General features: G+C 38.7%; 1 protein-coding gene across 1 annotated transcript in view; it reads left to right on the forward strand.

The window, feature by feature from the left end:
* Window positions 1-11123, forward strand: part of TRIM66 (tripartite motif containing 66) — a 52051-nt gene extending 40928 nt beyond the window's left edge. The window contains exons 13-19 of the mRNA XM_032691082.1: window positions 565-625; window positions 1341-1515; window positions 2352-2659; window positions 4059-4182; window positions 5737-5811; window positions 6974-7126; window positions 7716-11123. Of these exons, the coding sequence (XP_032546973.1) occupies window positions 565-625; window positions 1341-1515; window positions 2352-2659; window positions 4059-4182; window positions 5737-5811; window positions 6974-7126; window positions 7716-7985 (1166 nt within the window). The 3' untranslated portion in view covers window positions 7986-11123. The remainder of the gene's footprint in view (window positions 1-564; window positions 626-1340; window positions 1516-2351; window positions 2660-4058; window positions 4183-5736; window positions 5812-6973; window positions 7127-7715) is intronic.
* The last annotated feature ends 16680 nt before the right edge of the window (window positions 11124-27803 follow it).

Raw genomic sequence — 27803 nt, forward strand, 5'->3', positions numbered from 1 at the left:
GTTTTGAGTTCATGTGTTTATATGTTACAGACCTTGGATAGAAAGGAATTACAGTGTAACTTTTGTCCCTCAGTGGCAGATGTGAGACACAATTTTCTTCCTGTTTTCAAGAATTAGCCAGAAGCTTCTTAGCACAGGGCTGCAGACTACAGAGGCTTCCTGAGCCTCAGGAGTTCAGACCTCAGTAGGTCTGTTTTTCTCAAGTGCAGGCTGTACAGCAAAGAGGATTACTTATGTCGTTCCATGTATATGGATGAATGTGACATGGCTGTGTACATATATAATTCCCTGGGAATGAAACCATTGCGACAAAATATTTTGTAAAGGCTCCTCATATTTCATACAGAAGCTGTGGTTAAAAGCAAAAAAGAAAGACAAAAGCTCTGTACCAGAAGAGAAAATAGCATACACATTTTCTATACATACAGATGAAACGATTCCATAATTCACTTATGATATCATATTAAACACCAGACAGAAGTACATGAATATTGAAGTACTTTCTACCCTAATCTGCCTGTGATATTATAAATATTTTATTCGTTTTCTTATCTTCTGTTCCAGATTCCAATGACTGTGAAAAGGAACATTTTGAAATGGATATGAAAAGCAATCAGAATGTCAGGTAGAGGAGTCTTTTTTATACGAAATCACTGGCCGTGAAATTTTATGCATGTATTTTGAAAATTTGTCATACTTAATGATAATGGAGAACTTAAAAAGAATAGTAGATTCCTTATAGATAATAGTTCTGAAAGTTGTAAATTGCTCTCTTAAACTTGAAAACAACAATTAAAAAGAAGTGGTGAATTCATGTATTTCTGTTATTCTGTGTAATTTTCCAGAATGAATAAATACTTGCAAACTTATCTCACTTGGACAATTAAAACCTGTTAAGCCTAAATTAAAACTAAAAGATATCATGGGAACAGGATTAATGCTATCTCAATAATTTTATAAAATTTTGTTTTCAGCTACTGCTGTGATAATATCTTCAAGTAAAGTTGATGATATGCTGTGTTCCTACTTGAAGCCAATCACACTTAAAAGTATCAAACATGACATAAATTGGGATAATTAAAACAAAAATATATGGAGCAGGGCAAAAGTTTAGCACAGAAGTTAGTAGTGCATTTACACATATGATTCAAGTGATTGAATCCACATTTCTTAAAGAATTGGCTTGTTAAAAGATGTCCAGATTTTCAACATTTAGCCAGCAGAGTCACAGCTGTAAAGGGAAAGGAGCACAAATAATAGCACATGAAAAGTATTGAAACTGAGTGGGCAGAATTTTGTGGAATGTGGCTGAATTCAGCCACGTGTCCTTTTGACTACAGAGCTGGCCCCAAGGAGCAGAAGATTCCCTTTGTGCGACTGGAACGTCTGAAAATATGCACATCAGAAGTGGGGGAGCTGCCGGTGTTTAAGCTCCAGCCACAGGACAATGAGCAGGAGGGCAATTTCCTCCTCGTAATTGAGTGTGGGACACGGTCTTCAAGTATGTCTATAAAGGTGAGTGGAATTGCCTGGAGGTTTGACTTGCCTTCTGCTACTGGTTTGTACCCACAGTTCTGAGAGTTATTATCCAGTAAACAAGTTTGTTGATTTGTTTCATCTTGGGATGCTTCTGTGATGGGTTGAGGTAATAGGCAATGCAGCTTTTAGTTTGCTGTGTAGCTCCCTGATACATCCATTTCTGAGAAGTCTGTCTCTGGGATTGGATAGCTGTAGTGTTTTTATACTCCAGCAAACAGCTTGGCTCACTCATCTGGTTACAAATATAGGATAAATAGCTTAAAACTGACCTGAATGTATATCTGAGTTATAGGAACCAATCCCAGAAATCACAGTGTAATAGATTTTTAAAAGCCTTGTATTCAATTGCTTCTTTGGAGTCTTGAGCATAAGCTTCTCTCCACAGAAAAGAGGAAAGATGAATTTCTGATGGGAACAAAAACCTATACTGTTTTTGTTGTTTTGGTTTTGGTGGTTTTTTCTTATTTGTTTGTTTGTTGTTTGGTTGGGGAGGTTGTGGCTTTTTGCGGGAGTTTTTGAGCTGTTTACTGTAAAATTTGCAAATACCGTTGTAGAGTATCCTGTTTCTATCACCCTTGGTATGGAACCTGTGCAGCTCTCATAGTGCTATTACACTGTGGTATGTGGAGAGAATGACTTGACCAAAGTGACCTGGCCAGCCAGTGGCAGATCCCGAGCTGAGCATGGGCCTGCTGAACCCCAGTGCCCTCTCCAGTAGAGTTCACTGCAGAGAAATCACTTTGTCTGCAGATAACCACATGCTGATACATGAAAACGATGATTGTGTGATCCCAGATTTTTCTTCCTTCAAGATAAATAAAGATAGTCCACCTGAAGGAATGCAGTCCAAAGAAGAAAACTCAGAGGACAGGAAATTTCTCATATCCCAGGCTGCAGGACAGACACCATCTCCCCCTGTAGACACTCTGTCTGTTAATCAGAAGCTCAGCAATGGCATCTCCAGCATGAAAAAATCTCCAGCTACTCAGGAAGTCAGCCCAATTGAAAATGAGGATTTCTGTGCTGTGTGTCTTAATGGAGGAGAACTGTTGTGCTGCGATCACTGCCCCAAGGTCTTCCATCTCTCCTGCCATGTTCCAGCCCTGCTCAGCTTTCCAGTGTATGTATGACATTTCACTAATGTGCTGTTCCTACTCACTGCCTTGGGGCAAAATATATCCTCAGGGATGTATGTGTCAGCCTTATACTGCATCTCTCACTTGCTCTTTTTGATGCTTTTCTTGCAAAGGGAAGAATTGTCTTACACACTAGGAATTAGATGAATTATGAACAAGAATTGTTTCCAGCCATGTGTGCCCTTTCTGCAGTTAACTGGCCAGTACAACAAAGGAGGTTGCAGACCTGAGACTTTCATGTGACTCACTGGAGAAAAATAAAATCCTAATTCTCATGTAACATCTGAAGTGTAGACATCAGCTCTTTTCTCCAAAAACACAGACTAGCCCCAGGAAAAGGCAACCAGTGAATTTCTATTCAGTTTTCTAGCCAATTTTATGGGAAATTTAGGATTATCAGGGCTTATGTTAGAAATGTTTAGGACATTGGTTTCCCTAAGATATGTTGTCTAGCAAATTGTCACAGATGAATTGTGTGCAATGAGCCAGAAATAGATATACATCCACATACCAAACTCCAGACTTTAAAAGTTAGTGCGTTACTGTTGTGTGCAATTCCGAATTCTCTTATAAATCTTTATTAAGTGGGACCAAAGGCTACTACTTCTTTTGTGCCAAGCCCAAATAACTGTCTCAGCTGAGAAAAATATGTTACAAGATACTAGTTTGGAGATTGTGGTTTGTTCATTCTGTTCAAAAAACTAGGAATTTTCAACTCCTCTAGTTTCAAAACAAAGTGAAAACCAAGTTTTCCTGTTTAAAATAAACTTAAATTCTAATGAAACAAACTAAAATTCTCTATTCACAGTTCTTTAATACATCTTCATCTATAGGTATTCAGACCCTGATGTTGCAGAATTTGTGTCACTGCCTTCATGAAATTCTTCAAGAGATTTTTGAAACTAGATCTACTAGAAAGGACACACATGCCCTTGCAGAATTATGTCTATTTGGTTTGAGAACCCATGTACTAGTGCACATTATGACCTGTTCTGATAATGTTGATTTCTTAGATAAATACATCGATTATCAAATTATCTTATGACCCAACTATTGCCTGTTTTACCTTAATATTTTTTTAAAAGTCGCATTTGAATCAATGCAGCTGCATACACTGCTGGAACATGATTTCAAACATTTAAAATTTTGTCTTTTTTCTTTTCCTTTGTGACAGAAAAAGTGTCATGAGTAGAACCTGAAATTGCTGCACTTCTAATTGGGTTCAAATCCATTGAAGAACATCTAGTACAATGGGCTTCAGATTGACTGCTATTGTAATACTAGTTAAGAATGAGACCTTCCCAATACAGTGATTTATGAGATTTGTTATTTGACAAGGTTGTGGAAAAAAACCAGCATGTTTTTTGGTTTATTCTTTTGCAGGGGAGAGTGGGTGTGCACCCTTTGCCGTAATCCAGTGAAGCCTGAGGTAGAATACGACTGTGAAAACACACGCTACAGCCACAGCTATAATGTACAATATGGCCTTGATGACTGTGACCAGAAGGTGGGAATAACTGTATATTGTACTATTTAGAAAAGGCCATATGATCTCAGCATGAGGCTTTGCCTTTTCTTTGGAAAGGTGATGGTTTTGACTTGGTTGCTACTCAAATGTTACAGACAGTAGCAAATAGAACAAAAGCAATCTTACTATTTAGTTATATCATTCTCTTCTTTCTAGGCATTGCTGTTCAATTTTAAAATGAATGTCATGTTACAGAAAGATGAAACAGGCAGATCTTGACTTCTTTTCTACTTTGAACAGGGAAGTCATACTCAGCAGCAGAGCAACTTCCCTGAGTCAATTTGTTCCTGGCTTTCTGACGCTGAATCTTTTTGCTTTAAGACTTGGCACTTCTCAGACATGAGACATCTGCTTGGGCCACTGAAATGACATTTTTGTGATGTAGACCCTTTTTGACTTTCATTTGGAACGAAATCATCATACAGTCTTCATGTGTACTGTTAGTTCCCCTGAACGTGATGTTTAGGCTGTTGATTCAGCCTAGATGAAAGCTTATCCCTTTACATACCCATTACCAGTTTCCTCTACCAAAATGAAAAAAAGTGCCTTTTCTTAAAGTCCACTTGGTACTTGGAAGGCACAACTTTCCAAACAGGTGGAAATCCTGTGTGTATTGTTGATGACTGGACAGAGAGGCTGAGTCCAAACAGCTGAGTGCAGATGTTGAGCTGGCCCTGTGCAAAAGGAGCCTAATTTAAGGCACTGGTCTAATCTGGGCACCAGTCATAAAGACAACAGCAATGATTCTCAGAGCACTGGGGCCCCTTGGCAAGACCTATGAGCACAGCCAAGCATTGCTCAATTCATCCATGCTGTTTCCAGACCTGAGCTACTCTGTCCATGCAGAGCTGGACATAACTTTTTTACACTGATGTGATGCCCTTTTTTACTGGATTTGGTACAGCTGGACAGAAATTTTTGGGATCTGGATCTTGAGTAGTGAAGTTTCATTTAGAGAATTGAGATGAATAAAAATTCCATTGTTTGTGAGCAAATATGGCTTATGATGTTTTTGTAGTGCATTCTTTTTGCACTAGTGAAAAAGCCAAAGACTATTATAAGTATTTTACAAGTTAACAATGATTAGACAAAACAATTTTCATACAGTACTACCAACTACATAACTTGCATCCATTTCTATGAATGGATACGAACAGTGTGAAACGTTTCCCATTTAACTGTTTCCAAACTGTTGCTGCTGTTCTTTCAGTCAAGAGCCAAGAAATAGGTCTGAAGTGCAGAAAGGAAATAGTAATAGCAATTAGTTCCCAAGGGTTTCCAGAAAAGATATGTGCATACAAAGTTTTTTACATAGTTTCTTTTCCTGCATTTCTTGACTATCCTTATTTTCAAAGCTATAAAAGTGCTATGAGGCAAAACATCCCCCTGATTAGGGTGAAGTGTGCCATTTTGCATCAGAAGTGCACAGTCTACATGAGAATTCTGTTGTTGTTAGTAGGATTGATTAACTAAGGACAAGAATGAAACTCACTTCTTTTGCATTAAAATGTGTTTCAAATCTGGCTCCTACAGAAGTGTGAAAAGCTGGTGCTTTCCCTGTTCTGCAGTAATATGAGCCTCCCGTTCCATGAACCTGTCAGTCCCCTGGTAAGTACTGCACATGCACGGATCAGAGGAAATCCAAAGGATACTCTGGCACACCTTGTAAATGTCTCCTTTATCTTCTTGAAAGATATTCATGAGGTTTTTTTCTGAACAGTATTGCTCAGCGTGGAAGTTTTCCTCTTGCAAGTGCTTTGAAGGTGTCAGGTTGGAGGCAGGTAAATTGTGGCCAGGTTTGGGTGCCAATTTATGATGTTGGTAGAGTACAAAAGGTATCTGATAGCTTACAGTGATTAAAAAAATTGACTCGCCATGTCCATGGAAAATGTTGTGCTGCCATAAGAGAGGCCTGCTTTAGAAATAACCCTGGACTCCCTCTTTACCCTCTCTGTGGACAACACCAGAAATGTGACTGTGTGTAGGGGAAGATGTAGAAACTGTTGTTTCGTCTATGTACTCAACATTTGCAATGTTAACTGTCTGTTTTAAGGAAACTAGAGATTTGCGGTGTTGTAACAATAGAACACAGTGAGAAACATACTGGGCAAGGGAAAAATAAAGGTTTTATGTGAAGGAATAGTCCAAATAATGGTAAAAACCCCATTCCACCTAATAAAGCTTGCAGTGAACTTATGGAACAAATTACCTAACAAGTAGGTTTAGACCAAAAAAGATTTAAGGAGTGTGATATCCTGGTAGCTCATGCCCATTGAAAAAGACTCTTGTTGAACTTTTAAAAGAGTGCACGGTATCTTGTTTTCAGTCACTCTTGACAGACTACTTCCCACATTATCAGCTGCCGGTATCTCAGCACATTCTTTTTGTAATTCCCTGGGGGAAATGTTAGCTAATTGTCAGTGTTGCATATATTATTGATTATGGTTAAACAATGACATTTATATCTGGGGATAAACTTTACAAAGTGCAAATAGCAGAGTGTAAATACTGAGTGTAAACATTGAAGTGTGCTATTTTCAAGTTCAGTCTTGCAAGCAAATATGTTTTTAATAAAACCAAAAAGTGCTCAGGAAGATAATGTAGACAAGTGTAGGCACTAAAAAACTAGAGCTCTCTTCCCTGATGCAAAGACTCCTCTGCAGTGACTTCTGTTCAGACTTCGATAGAAGTCACTGGAGGAGAAATTAATTAATTAAAACAAATAAATAAATTAAAAATGTTACACACTTGCATTTTATTCTTATTGTAGGCTCGGCATTATTATCAGATCATCAAAAGGCCAATGGATTTGTCAACCATACGAAAAAAGCTGCAGAAAAAGGACAAATCCCACTATGCTGCACCTGAGGAGCTTGTGACTGACGTGCGTCTCATGTTTTGGAACTGTGCAAAGTTCAATTATGTAGGTTTCTGGTGTGCATGGCTGGGGGGATACAAAGCAGAGGGTGGCTCTTTCAAGCTGTCACACTGGTTCTTTGGAAATCAGATATGAGATTGGGATAAACAGAAGTATTATTCAGTTTCGTTATTTGGAAATTGTGTTGGGTGTTTTTTTAATGACAGAAATGAAGTTAAATATTTATCTGAGAAGTTGAGATACATATGGATCTAAAATTAAAGAGGGACATCTTAGCGGACCACTCTTTGGAATGTTGCTGGGTTTGCTGTGAGAAGCCAGTCATAGCCAGCAACATAGCTGGGAAAAATCAAGTGCGTAGAAATTCCTAAGCAGTGATGACTGCTGTTCTTTCTAGTTCACTGCACATCTCTTTTTATTAGAGGTGCAGAAACGTGTTCCTTAATAGCAGCATCTGGTTTTTACTTACACTGAAAATGCAGAGGGACTAATGGGCTGTAGAAAGTGTGCAGGAGACTAATGGAGATGTAGCAGACAGAAACAAGGCGAGACAAAGGGTAGGTTAGTTATTTGGTTTTGATCCTTGATGATTTCTGTGTGCAGTAGCACTAAATAGTTATTGATTCTCTTACAGCCAGATTCAGAGGTTGCTGAGGCTGGACGATGCCTGGACGAATTCTTTGAGGACAAACTGAAGGAGATTTATCCAGACAGGCATTTTCCTTCGATGCAACAAGACGACTCTGATTCTGAAGAAGCGGAGAGTCAGAACAGCAAAATGCCGCCCCAGGATTTTCAGTGGCCGTCGTACGGACAGGAGAGCGTTCAGCCCAAAAGGAAACGCCGCCATGCTGTAAGAGTGCAAAAGCAAAAGCATTTGCTTGCCAAGTGGCCACCCTGCTAATTCTGTTTACAGATACTGATGGGAAGTTTTGACAGGGCTGTGTGGGAAAACTGTCAAGATTGTATCACAGATATGTGATCAGTGCTACAATTTTATGTCAAGATCCTGTGAGTGGAATAAAGTGTCGGCTGTGTATAAGTGTGCGATCGAGAACAAATGAAGCCTCTCAGGCCACACAGTTATCTTCCTAGCAGAGAACTCTGTCAAGACTTCTAAAAAGACCAAGCCCTTCAGCTATTCACTATCTGTTTCCTTTGTACACAGGAAAGTGAAAAAACTAAAAGAATGATGTTTCAGCCAGCTAACAGCCTTCCTCAGGTATGACCTCCTCAAGAGATGAGATTTGCTATGAGGAATCCAGAAGCATAACTGACAGAGTTAAGGTGTGTGGGAGGAAAGCAAAGCACTCGGGCTGTTTATTTAAACTCTCCTATTCTGCTGACCATATGCCTTATTTCTAGATCTTGTGGATAGATAACAGATCCAAAATGTTTGAATCTGTCAATATTCAATCTGTCAAATCATATATATGTTTTGCAGTGTTTACACTGAAGTACTAATGTTTTGGTCATAGTTAATGATGAATAATAATAAAAATAACATACTAATAATATCTAATACTGCAGTACCATTTTATAATCTGTTCAATGTGACATCTCTGTTTTATAGAGCACAGGTAACCATGTAACAATCTTGCAACCTCAGTGTGAATGTTGGCCATGCTTTGTGGTAAATACATGTAGTCATTAAGGCTGTTGTCTTATTCAATGATTTTTCTGGGAGCTTGACTGCTCAAAGCTTATGAGATACAGTATAATGTGATTATCTGATTAGCTGTTTCTTTTGAAGCAGAGCATTTTTATTAAATCACAAAACAGCAAGTGCTAATAGTGCTAATGCTAGGGCTCTGTGTGAGCTGTTTCTGAGTGCATACTGGATGCTCTGTTTGCAAGGCATGATTCTTCTGGAATCTAATTCATGCTTGGTAAAGCAGCGTGGGATTTCTTGGGTCTCAAAGGTAGCATTTTTATACAACACAGGCCAGTTGTTTTTCTATAAAGCAGATATTGGAATTCGGTAAATTAACTATGCAGTGAATTACATGGTTATAGAAGTGCCTGTAAAATGATGTCATATATTTCTGATTTTCTCTTTGCTTATTTCTTGTAGTTGTGATTACCAGCAGTACTAGAAGATGATGAGAATGTATATATGTAGAAGCTCAAACAGAGTGAAAGGATGTCTAAGCTGAGGAGTTTTTTTTGCTAAATTTCACATTGTATTGGCAGAACGCCACCAGGAGCAAGTTTAGAGTTCACTTGAACAAAGGTTGCATGAAATTATAAAGTCTTAAGGGTGGGATAGGTAACATGACATCACACCTGAACAGAGTGATTAGCCTGCAAGTTACTTCCCAGCTCTTCCAGAAGCAGGTGAGCCACATTTTTGCATGGCCAATGCTTTCTTCATGTGTGTGAGGGGTATCTTCCTCCTTGAAACTCTGCCTAATCTGGGCTGAAGTCCAACTCTGAGAGAGGAAGTTGCTGCAGATCTCAAAAGCAATTAAAATTCATTTTAATTAGGTTCCTGTAAATAAAGATGATATTTTCAGCATAGTTTATATGGGCTATTTGGTCTGCTAACCATGTATGTTATTTTAGATAACACTTTAAAGTAAAGGTTTATATATGAAATAATAAGACATGAATGTTATATTCTACTCTGTGTGACTTACTGTTTGTTGTTAACGGTAGTGAGCCAATGTTTTCTCTTCTTTGAAGAAATGAAAATCTGGATATTATAAACTGACTGGAAAACTGTGAGATGAAGAGACAGCCTTTTCATTTTCTGTATATGAATTCGTATATGTTTGCTTTCTGTCTCCTGTTCTCAAAACAGTATCTTGGCACAGGGAAATGAGTGCAGGTTTGTCACTGAATTAATCACCCTTATCTGTGTTACAGGTGTCACTTTTTCTCAGTTCTCCACCAAAGCCCTATCTGTTTTTTACCATTAATAGTGCAAAAATGAAATGCTGTCTAGCTTTCATCTAGGGGCAGTTCTAGAAATGGAAGAGGCTATTGACAACTTCCTCTTTTCGTGGAAGAGCAGAGTCAACAAGAGCCTTCTTCTGCTTCTTAAAGACTGTTTGTTAACTGTACCATTAGTTTTGGAGAACATATGTTTATAATAAAATTCATAGAGGATATATTATGCTTGTATTAAAAATAGAAATTTGCCAGTTTGTCACCATATATAAGATATCCTTTGTGTGTGTGCTGGCACGACTTTATGACCTAAGCACTCTTAAGGCTAACTTTGATTCTGATTGCTTCACTAAGACATAGTAACTGTTAAAAAAAACCAACCTCATAAACTTTGTCATGTTAGTAAGCAGAAGAAAACCTGAACTCATAGGAATGACTTTCAAATACAGTTCTCTGGCTCACCAATTTCACAACACAGTGCGTGTCATAAGAACAACGTTATCCATCTTGGATGTTGCCTTAAAATTGCTGGCTTGTGGTGTTCCTGCTACTGGAAACCATACCACCAGCACCCATAAATTCTTGGGGAGTTTACCCTGTCAAAGTCCAGTTGCAAACTGGTAACAGCACTGGCCATTATGAAAGGAAGGGTCTCTCTTCTAGAATTTAACAGCCCATGTGGCCCGAAAGAGAAGTGATGGATTGTGTAGTTACCTTTTCTTCTATCACACATCCTGTTTCACAATCTAGAATGTGTAGGAAAAGAAGCAAGGAGGAACACCTGAAGTTTTCCCATGGAAGTAAGTATAGCAGAAACAAATGCCAGGAACACTGTGGAAACTCTGACAAATTCACTAGGTCCTGCAAATGTAACCAAGGGCTATGTGTAATGGGTTACATGTAGAATGGGAAAATCCTTTCTGTATTTAAATAGTTGGAAAAGAGATTAATTCAGTAATAGGTCTGTTAAATAAGAAATTTGAATTTCATTCCCCTACAGACAATTTCAAAGACATACTTCATCCAGTATCGTGACAGAAGAATGGCATTACAGTTAATACAAACAGGTGTTTAACAATACAGATTAATGAATGACTGCATGTTTATATGTGTAATGTGCATTGCTGGACAATAAAATATGTGAAATGCATTTTTGCACATCAATCTGAAATTTTTGCTCTGAGTACATCTGCTTTTAATTAATATATGGATTGTATAATATCATTTAACACTTATTAGCTGAGTTGTTCATGACTACTGATAGCAAAACAGAATGGTTGTGAGAGCAGCTATGTTAACACGGGAGACAGTTTTCTGTTTGTGTAGATATTTTTGATACCAAGTGGATATTTTGCTTTTTTCTTTTTCAATTACTGTAAGTTATTGAGAATCAAACATGAAATTAACAAGTAGCAAAAAATGTTTGTAGTTTAAGTGTCTGTATATTTAATCTGAAGGAATCAGAAGAGGTATTCTAAAATTGAAAATGCTAGAAATTGAGAAATTAGAGAATAATTTACCAAAAAAACCCAAAAATACTTTGGCAAGAAGTCAAACAGACACTGCAAGTGATTTTCTGTCGTTATTGGTTCCTCTCAGTTTGGTTTATGAGAGAATAAAACTATCAGCATCAACTTTCTGACCTGGTGGCCTGCTGGTTTGAGGGGTAAGGAATCCTCTCAGGGTTACAACTGTGCTGCTTTTCAGACATAATTAGGAGATAATTTGTAGATAGTGGTAACTTTTTTTTGTATAAATAGGAAAATGTAGGAAAACTTCAAGTGTTAAATACGGGCAACAGACTTCAAAGCTAAATACCAGCTGAGTTTTTCTGACTTTATTCAGATATCAAATAAGATAATCTGGGGAAAACAAAGGTAGGCAGTAGTCGTAGGTTAAGGAGGATGCATATCTTTTGAGGCTGTATTTGTAGATCAGGAGCAAGAAGTAAGAGATGGAGTGGTTGTTTATTGAGAAAAGCTACTGTCTGTTCCTGTCTATTAGTAAATGTTTGTGAAAGCACATTTTAGCGCATAACTGTGTGTGTTTTCATGAGAGCATTTAGTAGACTGGTAGCATTTAGACTAAGTAGACTTTTATATTTAGAAGTTTATATTAGTAGAAGTTTATATTAGGTTATCTAACAGTAAGAACATGGTATTTGGGTGGCTTTTTTAAGAAAAGTGTTTACTGTGGTGGGAATGTTACTGTGGAGATGCAAAATTGCAATGTTCAAATCTGTTGTCAGATGTCTAGCTCCAGTTGCTCCCTTTTCATTCCAAGTGTCTGAAAAGAGGTTCCTGAAAGATACTTTTCAGATAACTTCTTCCTGCTTAGGATGTAATTTTTAACAGATTCCATGTAAATTCCATCTCACAGTACATTATTTCTGTAGAAAAGTCTTTTTTAGGTTAAGAAGATAAGAGATGTAAATGTTTTTCCCAGAGCAAACAGGGTAGTGTCTGAAGGCCAGAGAGTATTTTAGTGCTTTTGGAGAGTGTTTGACATGGTTACCAGTTTTATGGAAGTAGCAACACTGATCTGTGGTTGTGTTGGGGATGTTGATTTGTAAGTTACTGTCTCATCTGTTGTGCCTAGGACAATACTGGCAGTAGGAAGAGGCAGTCTGATACTGAGGTAATGCTTATTACATTTGTTGTCAAAGTCATCAGGGGATTCCAGGTTTCTGATATAGATCACAGAGGCATCATTTAGTTATTTTAGGCATAACATAGATGCTATGTTCCTAGATGGTCTGTGCTGAGATGATATATCTGTCCTTTATTCCAACGTTCCTCCCTTACCTGGAGCATCTGTTTGCTTGCCTCACTAGAATGACTTTTTGACAATGTGTCTCATTAACAGTGATCAGCTGACTTTAGATGGAAACAGAAAATCTATTTTTATTCACTGGCACTTGGGCAGGAAATGAATATTTTTCTTTTTTTACTTATTAGCTTGCTCTTGCTTCTGATGAAGTTAGTAAGAGAAGGAATGGTCCTTGCATCTCATAAATTCAGTACTTGCTCATTATTCTATGATATATATCCTGCTCTAGGAAAATCTGTAGATACTATTTCATTTTGAACAGTAGAGGCGGAGTTTCTTGATGTAGTGCAGGGTATGGGACAAACAGGGAAGTTGAGAGATGCCTTATGGGAAATTTACAGTGAAAATATTGTAAAAGTTTCAAATTAGAGGTAATATTTGGATTGTTTGCTCCTGTGGGGAGATGTTGCAGATTTAGCTGGTTACCAGGTCTTGTGCTGACTTATCTCCTGGCTGAATGAACAAACATAGCACCCTAATAGTGCTTCAAATGTTGAACTATGCTCGTAGAAACTCACAGGACTTAATCTGGTTTTATACTGGGCCCAGCAAATGTCAGCATATAGCCATCATTAAAGAGCATCAGAATAGTGATATCTTTGGACAATGAAAGTAAAACAGATAAACTGTGCAGGGTATGGAGTGGCAGGACATTTTATGTAGTTATTTCTAGGTTGTATGGTAACTTGAAAGTTAGTGTGTTCATTCTATAAATAATCATGTTTTTGCTGTTTACTACACTTATGTTTCCTGCAACAGCATTAAAGCAGACCTAAATTTAAGTCAAGGAAATAGTTTATGCCCATGTCTTTACCATATTGTGTAGTCTGTGGTGCATAGTGCAACACTTCTGAATTTACAACTCACTGGGCCGAGCTAAGCAGTTCTCTGCTGTAGCTGAACAGCAAATGGAAAACATCCTTAATCTCTAATACTGAAAACATTAATAGAATGAGATGATGACTGTAGAACCAGTGGACTGCTGGGTAAGTGTTCTGTATATCACAGAAATTAAACAAAAACCTTATAGGATATTTTAGTCTACAATATAAATAAACAATATAGAGCTTAGATAAAGTGAAAATCAATTCAAAATTAATCCTAACGTCCTACCCAAACTCTGTGTTGCATCTCACCCATAGCTGTGCATACCTCAGGCATCTGCAGTGAGTATATAATTAACACATACAGGTGGGCTTTGGTTTATGAGAAATAACATTAAAAAATTCAATGTTTTAAGCAAGCACTGGACACCCCTTTGTTCCTTTTCCCCTGTGGTCTCTGAGGACTTTAGAAACATTGGTAAACTGGCTCTCATCCATGTTTTTGATGTACTCATAAATATTTCCCATTTATAACTGTGAAAAACAGCATGATAAGCTAATGGAATGAGTGAGCAGCAGAAGTGAAAATTGAATATAACCCTCAGACCTGGTTGCAGGATTATCATGGAGCAGAGTTAAATGCAAGTATTGTGAGATGACTCAGATTTGGGATGCAGAGCTGAAACCATTCATTAGGGAAGAGCAGATTTGGCTCTGACAGTGTGCTGTACATGGTGCTCGAGTTTAGCATCTCCAGTCCTGGAGCAGGTCGAGAATCACACAAAGTTTATCCTACCTACAGGAAAGTTCTGTTCAGTGAAGGACAGTGGGGCAGTGCTCAGTTTGCAGCTGCAAATCCACCGCTGCCTCACAGCACGGGAGCAGCCGCTGTGGCCTGGGCAATGTGGTACCATGACTGTAATCTCTGGCTAAGCAAGGTTATCTCAGGGATATTACAGGCAGGATGGATTTTCTCTAGAGAATGAACCTCATAAAGGCTCTCCAGAAAGAATTTTCCGTACCATTCAAGAAAATGGAAAGTATTTGTGTTTATTTTTGATCTTTTAAATACCACAAAAATCTCTGCAGTACCAGCGTTATTGATTGTCTTGAGTCTGCTGGACAAGGAGATCACAGCAATGACCTTTTGAGGTGACAGTCTTGCTGCATGTTCGTAACTCTTGCATCATGTTCAAATCTCTTCCCAGAGTGCTAGCACTGTGCTGTGTTGTGTTGCATCATACCAGCCTGAGCCCAGTGCCAAGGGGCTGGTAATCCCTGAGGGCAGGTGAGAAGCAGCCTGTTGTGGGCACATGCTTGGAAGGGTGGGAGCACCCTGGAGACATTCAGGCCCTGAGCTGGGAAAAGTGTCTCTCCAGCAACCCACCTGCTATCTAGATGACTCATATTGTGTAAGGATATTTAATGGAACGAGAATATGTAAGTTCCCTCCTTTCACTGGTCTTCATTAGGGAATACTGTAAATATCTCAGTAAATTTTTAGCCTCTGAACTGAGCCTTCTATTCCACTGTCTAGAAGAGGAGATACCTGCAGAACTAGTCTGATTCTGTGTTTATTGGCTTTTACTGCTTCCAAATAATATATGTTCACTTTATGGGTAAATTTACATTGGTTGCCTCGCCTTTTCCCAGCTGTCAGTACTGTAATGCCCTTCTCATTTTGAGTCAAGTTCTCCTGCATTATTAATTTACCAGTTTGTAATTAAATGATTAGCTAATCAAATTGTTCCCTCCAGAGTACCTGTGCAAATGCGTTGAAGACTGATTGATTTAATCGAGGTCACTGAGAGATAATTCAACCTAAACCTTATGAAGTGTGAGAAACAAAGATGAAGAGGCTCTTTGTGTTGGTAGAAGTATCTTTTAGCCTTGTGCATGCTTTCTTGTAATTTCAGTGAGGAGAAAAAAGTGTTTCTGGAACTAGAGATCCAAAATTACACCAACTTTTGTGTTCCTATTACCTTACCTATTTAAAATGCAGCTCAGACTTTAAAATGCATCATGATAATATCAGTTGTTTTCTCTTTTATTTTACACTGTCTCATCCTATGGGAACAAAATGAGAATTCTTTTAATGGAATTGAAGGTGAATAAACACCAAAGGTGATACTGTGGGGGTGGCATTGCAATATTGTTATTGCTGGTTTTGTCAGAGAAGTTAAGTCTGTGTTTAACTCTCTTCACTGATTTGAGAAAAACTGCTTTTGCAGCTCGTATGGAAAGGTAAAATGCTTACTCTGATGTAAAGGGGTGGGAGATGAAAATAAGGTGTTTTTTCCTATTTCTCTCTCTGTTAGTTTTTGCAACCAAATAGGTGTTTGCTCAGGTTCCTCACAAGCATTTAGGTACTGCTCACTTCCAGAGGTGGTGGCACAGCCTGAACTGGTCGGTAAACTTTAAAGATGCAGCAAAGCTCAGGTTTTCGCTATGTTTCCTTCAGACCCAGGGACACAGCCTCAGGTAATAGAGGATTCACCACCCCAGGGTAAAGCACGTGGCGGGTCGGCAGGCAGCGCTGTGCTGGCTGCAGGGCATCAGAGGAGCTGGTGCCTCCGAAGCAAGGCAGCTGGCTCCCTCTGCTGCTTTCAGCGCGATTTGAGTTGTTTTAAGTAGCGAGCACTCGCCTCCTCTTGGTCCTGGAGGTTCAGTATCATTGCGCCTTCTGGTTTTAATATGATTTCCTTCCCTGGGAGGTAGCTACGAAGCTGTATGTTTCCCTTCTGCTTAAAATCTGTACAGACCTTTACAAAGATTAATGTATGTATTTATAACCGAGAATCAAACTGTAATGTGACAGCTGAGTATACACATTTTAGGTAAGACCTCCATAAAACCATAATTACACTCATCTGTTTCCCTTAAGTACCCAGTAGAAAACAGTTAGTGCTTATATATCTCTTGATAGCTCTCTCTCAATCTGGTGTTACGGGGAAAGAGGGAAGTTAATTTCTCCCTTTATTTTCTTTTTAGAAAAAGATAGTGCTTAAATTCAAATATATGAGAAAGCCAAGCTAAAAATGTTTGTCAAAGGAGCTTTATTTGTAGATGGAGAGTGTCAAAACAACAGGTTTTCTCGAGTCTCTCTAATCTTGATACACAAATTATGGCAAAGACAGAACAGCCACATTTCTAATAAAGCTGTAGCCATATAAATAAATATTAACAATAAATAAACGCATACTATTTCTTAAAAATGTGAGTAGTTTCAACAAAACTTTTAGACATAAAAAGTGCTTTATAAATAGCTATAAATTGAATTCTCATTGAAAAGGTACACAAATGAGCCTTACCCTTATGGCCTGGCTGTTATGCAATTATTTGACCAGATTCTCACCTGGGTTAAATTAGTGAACACCTCGAGGGAGGGCTGTGAAAGGCCAGTTTCCGCTGTGGCAGGGTTGATTCACTGGCTCTGAAACGGATACATTTGTATGTCCAAAAAAAACGGAACTGATTTAAGACACTATTGGGAAAGAAAAAAAATTAAATTGGACTAAGAGGCACTACCTGCTTGTGGGGTTTTTACCACTTACTGGTAAGCCTTTTAGGGGCATTAGTGCTAGCATATTTGATCTTGTACACTTTAAAAAAGGGTCAGCTACAAGAATTTGCCAATCTGAGTGCAACCAAGTCACCTAAAGGTAAGCTCCTCATGCTTTCTGAGTATCCTCATATACCGCGGCACTTGGAAGTCACTGTGGACTCTCGGTGGTTTTTTGAGCTCATTTGAAGGAACTTTAGACTTTCTACAGCCTAATGAAGCTGTCAGGCTCTGTCTCTCCTGTAGCTTTCTCCGTGAATCTTCCACGTGTCCCGTACCCACCTGTGCCTCTCTTTGCTGTCGCTCGGTAGAGTCGGCCTCTCCCGAGGCTGGGCGGTGTGTCCCGGTGAGGGACTCCCTCTCCCGAGGCTGGGCAGTGCATCCCTGTGAGGGTCTCCCTCCCCAGGCGGGGCGTTGTGCCCTGGTGAGGGTCTCTCCCTCCCCATGCTGGGAGGTGAGGGTCTCTCCCTCCCCATGCTGGGAGGTGTATCCCGGTGAGGGTCTCTCCCTCCCCATGCTGGGAGGTGTATCCCGGTGAGGGTCTCTCCCTCCCCATGCTGGGCGGTGTATCCCGGTGAGGGTCTCTCCCTCCCCATGCTGGGCGGTGTATCCCGGTGAGGGTCTCTCCCTCCCCATGCTGGGCGGTGTATCCCGGTGAGGGTCTCTCCCTCCCCATGCTGGGCGGTGTATCCCGGTGAGGGTCTCTCCCTCCCCATGCTGGGAGGTGTATCCCGGTGAGGGTCTCTCCCTCCCCATGCTGAGAGGTGCATCCCGGTGAGAGTCTCCCGGCTGGCACCGCCTCCGCGGCCTGTCCCGAGGTACCAGTAGATGGAGCTCCAGGATCCCGATCGCTGAAGACACGGTGAAACCGCTGTCGAAGGGGCAGGCTAGACCTTGGTATTTTTCTGTGGTGCTGGTGTTTGTCCTTTGCTGTGACAGTGAACTTGCACTGAGAAACGAATACACGCGCAGCACTTCTCAGGATTTGAGAAGTCAAGTTGTCTAAAAAAAAAAATTCGTTAAGCATTTCATAGAATGATAGAATGATTTGGGTTGAAAGGGATTTTAAAGATCACCTAGTCTCCTCCCCTCTGCCAGGGGCAGGACTACCTTTCCCTAGACCAGGTTGCTCAGAACTCCATCCAACCTGGCCTTGAACACTTTCAGGAATGGGATATCTGCGGTTTCTCTGGGCAACCTGTCGCAGTGTCTCATCATCCTCACAGTAAAGAATTTCTTCCTGATATCTAATCTAAACCTACTCTCTTTCAGTTTAAAACCATTCCCCATTATCCTGTTTACATGTCTGTGTAAACAGTTCTTCTCCATCTGTCTTGTAGGCTCCTTTCAGGCACTGGAAGGCTGCAGTTAGGTCACCCTGAACCTTTCTCTTCTCCGAGCTGAACAATCCCAATTTTCTCAGCCTTTCCTCGTAAGAGAGGTGCTCCATCCCTCTGATCAACTTGATGACCTCCTCTGTACTTGCTCCAGCAGGTTGATGTCGTTCCTGTGTTTGGGGACCGCAGAGCTGGATGCAGCACTTCAGGTGGGTCTCAGGAGAGCAGAGTAGAAGGGCAGAATCCCCTCCCTTGACCTCCTGGCCAGCCTGCTTTTGATGCAGCCTAGGGTACAAGTGGCTTTCTGGGCTGCGATTGTCAGCTTATATCCAACCACCCATCTTCTATTTACTGCTGTGTATCTCTGTCCAAACAATGCTTCCTGAATTTCACCCACTGTCAGTGACATTGCAGCTCTTAATGCCACATTGTCACTGTCAGGAAAATTAATTGAAGGTACTGGCATATTGTATCTCTCAAAGTAAAAATTTCTGTGCATCCGTATATGGGCTCTTACTTAGAATCACACTATTGTGTGTGTGTGAGAGACATCATTTTCCATCTCAGGTAACTGTTTTCTCTAGTGTTGCTGGGGAAGGGTGGCTGGTAGCTCTTTATCTGCTGTATATTTAATGCCATACCTATCCAAGACAGAAATAACTCTCTTTAGGCCTGAAGGAGAGAAGCAGGTGTACTCACACATCACAGGATAAATATTTAGATAAATAGCAAGGATATCTAAAGCCCTATCTAAAGCTTCCCCATGGCCTTTCTGTTAGTACACACTTATGCTGGATTCTGTTCAAAGCACAGCTGAGTAGCACAGAGCAGTGAGAGCTTTCTTAATTCCCCTTTCAGATAAAGAACTTTAGATGTCACATGTCAAATGTAATGTGACCTCAGGGGTTTCAACCTAGTCTTTAACAGGCATTTCTCACCCTCGAGAAAATGCTTGGCTTTTGAAACAATGCCACCTTTCAAGAACTTTGGCTTGATATTATGGCATGACGGTCAAGATTGTCTTGTACTGACTGAGAGGAGCACAGCAGCTTTCACAGTGGTTCCTTTCTTCATATGTGACTTGTACTTAACATTTTGAACTAAAAAATGAAATGTAGCATAAGAAAGTATAATTTCCTGTGTGAGGCTTTGATGTGTTTTGTCTTTTAGTCTCGCTATTGTCGTATTTTCATGATACCAAATGCTTATTCTCCTGCTAATTGATGCCCTTTATTTGACAGGACTATTTACTTTTGTTGGTCTTAAGTTTCTGGCGAAGTACACAGACAGTTTCAATTTGAACCTTTCAGTGGAAGGACACAGAGACGATTCAGTGTGTCTCCTCTGTGCAGACCACCAATGGAATAAACAAACAGTGGACCTCTACGAGCCAGGTCAGCTCAACCCAGACACAATGGAGGTAAATTATAGCATAGGCAGGCTGGGAGCAACCACCAGAAAGGCTGGAAAAGGGTATATTAAAACCGCTCAGATCTGAATAGAGGTTATAAAAACAGCCTGCACATTGTATGTGTGCAATTGACCCCAAAAGGCAGGTAGCCAGTCAGGCAGCTGCCTGGGGACAATGGGACAAACCCCCCTGAGAACAGCCCTGAGTCAGATTGGGTTACGTATTCCTGTTATCACTTACTCTGTAGAAAGACCTCATACCCTTGCCCTGGGTGACTGTTGGGTGGCTGTGTGAGCTGGTTCTTGGCCTGCTTTCCTGGGGTGAGAGCACATGCCAGGAATAATGCACTTGTTTGGCCACTGTGGATTGGAACATGAATCTGCAACCTGGGCATCCTAGAGGAGTCTGCATTGCTCTTGATTCACAAGCCACAGTGGTCAAACAAGCAATTTTTCTTTATGTAGTTGGCATGTTATGTATGACCTCTTCTACTGGAAGTGGCCTTTCTCAGATGCACCTGAGTCACTCAGTGTTGCCTCAGGTTCCACTTGCTGTGGTGTATTTTCTTCACAAACTGAAACTGAAGTAATCTGGAAAACATGCCTGGAAGGACAAGAGAGAGAGACAGCTTAAATAATAGGGCTCTTCCCAAATTTTTAGGGATAGTAAATGTTGAGGAATTGGGGTCTATTTATGATCTATTACCTTTTCCTTTTTTCTTTTTTTTTTTTTTCCTCTAAGTTGCCTTTTTTGCCTGGAAGGCATTGTTTTTTATTAAATAAGTCTTTGCAAAAGCTCTCTGAGCACTGGTATTCCTGGTCACAGCTAACAGTTTCAGTAGGAAAGAAGTGGAGGTGCTGAATCTGAGTCAAAGCAAGACTGGAACTGGGGACTTCTCCCTGAAGCTCAATCCATGCAAGATAAAAAAATCAACACCCCTAAAGAAATGAAAGCACAAGTGGTCAAATTTTAGTGGTAATGCCATGAAATAGTATCCTAAACAGGGAGAACCCCAGTTCCTTCCTAAATCCTGTCAGGAAACATTTTCACTTGTTTTCAAATTATTCCAGGGCTGACAAATACATACCCATGTCTTTATGTCTGGGAAATTAATAATCTTTCTTCAAGAAAAAAAATAGTATCAACTGCACTGAAAAATAAGGAATGTATAACAATTTACTGGAGAAACTGATACATCTGTTGCTTCAGTCCTTTAAAGCTTACGTACTAAATGGGTGGACATCTGAGCTCTCACATTAACTTTGACAAGGTGGCCTACGTATTTGAATAGTACTGGTTTCAAAGGCCTGTTTAATATGATACCAAGAGTTGAGGAGAATGTTTTTAAGCCTGGCCTTTTAAACTTCTCAGCTTTAGGAGCAATTATTTCTGAAATAAATCTGGAGAGTCAACAGTGGCTTTGGTAGGAGATGCCAGACTCTTAAAAACACAGAGGGAGAGTCTGCTGAGGTGAGCCACTTCCGCTCAGCATGAGCTGGAACTCAGTGCCCTGAGGTACTTGAGGGAGATAGCAGCACCTTCAGATCCATATTTCGTAATGTATAATGAGCAGAATAAAAGCAGAACCTTAAAACAGAACCTTTATAATTTTATTTTTTTTAAACTGGAAAATCAAATACATTTCAATCAGGTACTTCAGACACTGCTATCTGTGAAAGTGAAATGACAATATTTTTGGCATGAAAAGAGTATTGGAAAATGCAGAAAAGAAAATGTATAGTTACTACTTGAAGGTAGCTTTTAGTGTCCTGATCCCCAGGCAGGGGATCTCTTGGGCAGGGAGCTGACTGCAGGTTCCCTCTTTCCCAATAACATCCTGATTATACTGCAGTACAAACATCCAAATTCTTTGATCAAATCTACTTCAGAATTATGAAGACCCTGATCCTTGTATACTTTGTATAGAAGCTTTGTTTTGTTTTCTGTTATTTTTTTTAAAGAAATGATGCTTTGCAGTCAGTTTATTTTGATATTCTAAAACCAATAAACAGTGGTCATGTCAGGGCATGAAGGTTAACTGTTGAGTCTGGCTATGTTGCCATAGCTGTTTTAGGGTTAAGATATGCACATAATGTTCCAGATTGTGATATTCATAATTCTAGAGAGAAAAAAAAATCAGGTAATTAAAAGCAAAGATTTTGAATTATGTAGTAATGTCATGCAAAAGACATGAATTGAGAAGGCAGGATTGCATCTGAGTGTCTTCCAGCATTGAAAATGTGGCAGAAACATTGTTCCTCAAAAGCGATATACTCTTCCTAAAATGCGTTATTTACCAGGAACACAGGAGTTGTGGGCATTTGAGTTGGTGTTGCAGTGATTTTAAATCACTGTCTGCCTCCCTAGACCCTAATAGCCTTTAGTTTATTTCCTATTCCCTAGGGCTTAGAAAATGTTTCAGGTGTTTAAAATACTACATGGTAAAAAAAACCCAACAACAAAACACAAACCAAAACCCAAACAAATAAAAGAAAATATAATTACTAGGTAAAGGTAGAATTACAGCAAAAAGTTTTTGAGTGCTTTCCAGGAGGATGCACAAGCTCAGACTTGCCTGATCTATATCCACCTATGTCTCTTCACAATCTCTTTATCTGAATCATTTGGGAAGTTTCTTTATCTGCACATTGCTCTGTAAGGGGTAGGTGTGCCATCTGCATATTATTGTAAATTAGAGGATCCATCCGTCTACTGTTCTAGATGAGTGTGGCTTTCCTGCAGGAGTTTGTTAAATTATATAAATTTAATTCTCATATTCCTTCTGGAATATTGAACAAAACTAATTTTATGACTGCAGGGCTTGAAAGCAGAGGGGGTAGTAAGCTAATATAATTAATCATTGTGTCATTGCTACAGAATAATGGACTAATTCACTTCCTAATTTCCAGTTACTTATCATTTTAAATCTCACAGGGAAAACAGCACTGTATAGAAAGAACAAGGAGCAACCAATTAAAGTAAGTGTTTTGTTTCATCATCTTAAGCAAGTGTAACTGAGGAAACTCTGGTCTCAATTTATTAGTTACATTTGTTCTTTGAGTTTTCACATACAGTTAGGTATTTCACTGACCTGCTTCATATGGAAAAAATAGTGAATTTCCCCATATTGACATATTTTGTGCATCAAATTTGCATTTTTAAAAACCACTTACGTACACAGAATGGTTGACTTGAGTTAAAATGAACAACACAAGCCATCTAAAACATGTTAAAAAATTAGAGGTTTTTTAGTGTCAACTGCAAAACAATTAAAAAACTCTGAAATTGCAAAAATTCAATTGTAATCTGACATTGGGTGCCAAACAAGGCAGTGTTTTTTCCACTGTTTTTTGTATAAGTGCAGCTAATTGAACTGAACCTAGAGGAAATACTGACTTGAACCATTTTCCCTGAACAGGAATTCAGTAACTGTTTGTTACTTTTAAATTTGGTTAGTCTGGAAAAATTTTAGTCACTGCTGAACCCAAATGAGAACCAAACTGAATAATTAACGTGTTTGGCTGTTTAATTAGATGTAAATGTTCAGGATCAGTTTGAGGCATTACTGTTTTCTGCATTCCCTGGTTCAACCCCACTTTTCATTTATCCTGCCCAGATTCCTTCCAGCCTCCTGCCCTGAATCAGATGGTGCTGTAGGTTGTAAAAGACCTTTCAGTAGGATGAGCTGGAGAAAATTGGTGGGGTTTAGACCCTGTGAACAGCATTGCTCAGCCTTCTCTTTTTTGGTATTTCTCTATTCCTGCTTCCATCCTCACAACAAACTTCAGGAAGAGCTCAGAGGAATGACCTACCTGCCTGTCAGACACTAGGAAGAATGCTTCTCTATGTTCTGTTGTGCTGCTAAACCAGCTGTCCTCTGTGCCTAATTGTCAGAGGAGCACTGCTTTGACAAGCCATTTGGAAAAAAATTTACAGGGATTGTGTGGGTTTCCATCTACAACTGGCATCAGGTGTTTAAAAAATTTTAAAGAAAAACTGAGAAGTTCATATGGAAACTGGCATACAACAGTTCATGCCAGTTATGTTGTTAGCAAACTTAAATGTTGTACAAGCAAGCTTTTGGAGTTTGACTTTTTTTTTTCTCTGTCTGCAGAACTTGGTGTCAAACATCCATTTTTTAGCTTAAGAATAGTCTCAAAGACTTGATTGTTCTTTGATCCTAATACTGTGTTGAAGGTAGTTCAAAGTTATGAGGAGTTATGTATGCTGTGTCTTAATGAAATGCTTGTCTGAAATTGTGCTGATAGCCTGCTGTGAAAAAATCAATTTGCCATCAGCAACTGAATGTACTTGATGCTCAATTTAGTTCACCCAACTATTTCACGTTCTCTCCCCATAGTAAAACAAAAGGGTCCTGAGAATTAATTACAGTGTTAGCATCTGCTCGCGGCAGCTTTGCTGATGTACTTAGTAGAATAAGATGGTTTAGGCAGGAGTGAGATGGAGTGTAAAGTTTTTCCCACTGCCATTTCTTATGCAAATATCTTTCAAAGGACAGGCCTCTCTGGTGATTCCTGTACTTTTTCATTTCGTGGTAGAGCACTCAGTTGTGTATAAGCCCAACAAATACTAATTGCTTCCAAATAATTTGTGTTACACCACTTTTTTCATGGTTCATATTTCTATAAATATTGCTGTCTGCACAGTGGAGTATTGTTTATCTGAATACTGGTGATAACATCTCTTACTTTAAAGTAAAACCCAAACTTTTTTATTTGGATCAGTAGATGAATGAGACGCTGCTGAGATTACAGGTTCCTGAGATTCCTCGTGTTGAATCTCCTATTAGTGTAATTCCAAACTGCTGTACCAAGCACACTGTGGAGCAACCTTGAATGTCAGATAAACATACTTCTGTTTTGTGCAAAATCTCCTTTGATAGTTTCATCTTTATTAACATTACAAATTGCCAGTGTGCTCACATGCCAGTCTAAACTGAAGTTTTATTATTCTAAAATAGACTGAGCTGCAGCACAACCTCACAAAATATTGGTAACTTTCAGATTTTAGTATACAAAAATTTTGTATTTTAATGCATATTCAAGTAATTGAATCTCAGTCACTTGATCTAGAAGAAAAAAAAACCCCTAGGCTTTTTTTTTTTTTTTTATTGAAACATCACAAGGTATAAATTACCTTTCTTGGAATGCCTGAGAAAACATGATCTCTCATATCCAAGAGATTGTCATTATTTGTAAGTTGTCTGTAAGTTCTGTCACATTGGATTTGAAATGTGTTCATAAAAATCACTGTATTTTGGAGAGGATCATCTTAGATTTCTGTTAGAGAGTGCTTGAAATTCAATCTTGTCATGAATGATTGCAGAGCCAGTGATGGTGGTAGGGTTAGTCCTGTTTGCATTGGGGAACCATTTCAGTTCATGTAATTATAATAAACCCCCTAAGTTTGGTGAAGTAAGAACAGGTTCATTGTCTTCAGTAGTTTGAAAGAGGAAAGTTATGACCAGGACTATTGGGAATTTTAAATGGTTTTAATACTTACTGTTTCATATCTTCTGACAAGTTGCAAGCACAATTGGGAAAATTGTGTTTGCATGTCTGAAGGTGTAATACACTCTCTAAACCTTCAGAAAATTTTCGTGTGGCCTGTTAGTTGCTTCTGAGTTTTGAAAGTTAGATCAATATCCAAAGAAATACAACTCAAGCTTTCATTAGATTAAGCTTTTTTTTCTTGAAGACATTTGAACATTCTTTATGATATCATTTTCTAATTTCAATCTTTTTTATTATATACACACACACATTACCATTAATGCTTCAGCTTTAATGTTGGATAAAATTTTTAATTTTATGTCCATTAGGTTGCCATGTACCAAATCCTTTTAATTTCTTAACTCATAAAAACATTGTTTAAGCAGTACCTGGTGCTTGTCAGGTGTAGTGGTAATTAACACAGAAGTAAAAAAAAAAAATATATAAATTAAATATTTCATAAATTAATAGTCTTATAAAATTGTAGTACCATAGTGTGACATTCAATACAGACATCTGCGTATCTTGTTTCTTCTATCCTCTAAAATTTTAACTAAGGGTTGCAAGAGCTGTTCTTTGCTCCCCATTGGCTCAGCAATAAAAGAGCATTTCTGTAATTTGTAGATATGCTTTATTAGAACATCACATGGCATGAAATTTAAACTCTCTACATGTATAAGGGTTTTTGAAAGAACATTTGCTACTCTTCTGGAGAAAACACATCCTCTAGATAATGACCTTTTTGGTAAATACTTTGAGTGACTCCTGAGAATGTCTAGACAAACCCTTGAAAATAAAAGGTGGTGTAAACCAAAATGAAAACACAACTAAACTATCGGTAATAACCCTGTCTGGGCCTCAGAACTGGGCTGTGCACCCCCATCCTTTTCTGATTGTCAAGAGACACACTGCAGCTGTGTGAACAGGGAGGTAACAAACAGCCTTAAAACCAAGAAATCACTTTTTCTAAAACCTGGACTGATCGTGTACTTCATTTGCAAGTCTGTAAGTGAGTAGAATCTGCTATTTATGTAGGGAAGTATCACTGAAATTAGCAGTTTACTGAAATTATTGTGCTTTTCTCCCCTCAGTTGGAACATATTTAATTGGCAAATGTCGTAAATATACACTTTATGGTGGAATAGTAATTTTTGTTACTCAAGCTTCTTGAACATTTAATGTGTATGTTGTTAGCAAAATATTTTATCTACTATATATAGAAAATGCCATTGTCCTTCAGAAAATGCTTACAGCATTATTATTTTATGAAAATGGCTTAATATCATGAAGTGATTTAGCTATTATCTTTCTTCTCATCGTATAAGTTGTTCCCATTGTGTACCTGTAGAAAGAGTACGTTGAACTTGAAAAAACGCTTCACTGTAATTCCTTTTTAAAAAATATTTATCATTTTGTATCTACTTAGAAAGGCCAACTTACTTAGAAAAAAAGTCATATTTGTTTATAAAAATAAGATGGTAATTTATTACAATTGCTGTTGAGAATTGTGATCTCTTTAGATACTCAGGTGAATTGAAAACTAGTAGTTTTTATGATTCCTGAATATAATTCCAATTGAGGTATGCGTTTCACATGTTGCTTGGCAGTATTGAGGGGAGGGAAAAACGGAAACCTGTTTTATCATTCTATAATTTTTACAGTACATGATAATTGTTATCTTGCACAAACATGATACATAGTCACATAAGCTGGAAGACTTCCAAACTGATTTTGTCCTATGTTAGTTTTGGTTCATGACGTGTGCAAAATCTTCTGATTTCCATTCCTTGCTTTTGGGTGAGAAATAATTGTCAGAAAGAAGAACTTTTTTTGAATACTTCAACAAAACAGAAATGGAAAGTTGTATGTGCTTTCAATTCGATAAGGAGTGAAACAATTTAGTGATTTTTTTTTTTTTGATGTGGGAAAAGTATTCCTGGTAGCTTAATATTTCATACAGTTGGGAGGAAAAACTGTAAGTTCTCTACATCACTTAATTTCTCTAGACATTGAAATATTTTCACCTGGAGAAGCAACATATTTTGTGTCTAGCATTTTTCATTAGAGATGCTAATTAGCAATACTAACAAATGATGCTGTTATGCATTAATGCTCAGAAGTGCATCCAGGAGCTCCAAGAACAATTGGATCCATTACTGAAATTGGGGACTGATTGTCCTCTCAGAGCTCTTAGAGCTCTCAGCAAAATACCAAATGCATAAATGTTATTGAAACAGCATATAGAGAGTAATTTATTTTTATGTAGTTTTAAATATGTGCCATGGTTTAACCCCAGCTGGTAGCTCAGCCCCACACAGCCCCTCACTCCCCCACAGTGGGATGGGGGAGAGGAT

This window comes from Chiroxiphia lanceolata, chromosome 6 (genome assembly GCF_009829145.1).
Source record: "Chiroxiphia lanceolata isolate bChiLan1 chromosome 6, bChiLan1.pri, whole genome shotgun sequence".
Taxonomy (NCBI): domain Eukaryota; kingdom Metazoa; phylum Chordata; class Aves; order Passeriformes; family Pipridae; genus Chiroxiphia; species Chiroxiphia lanceolata.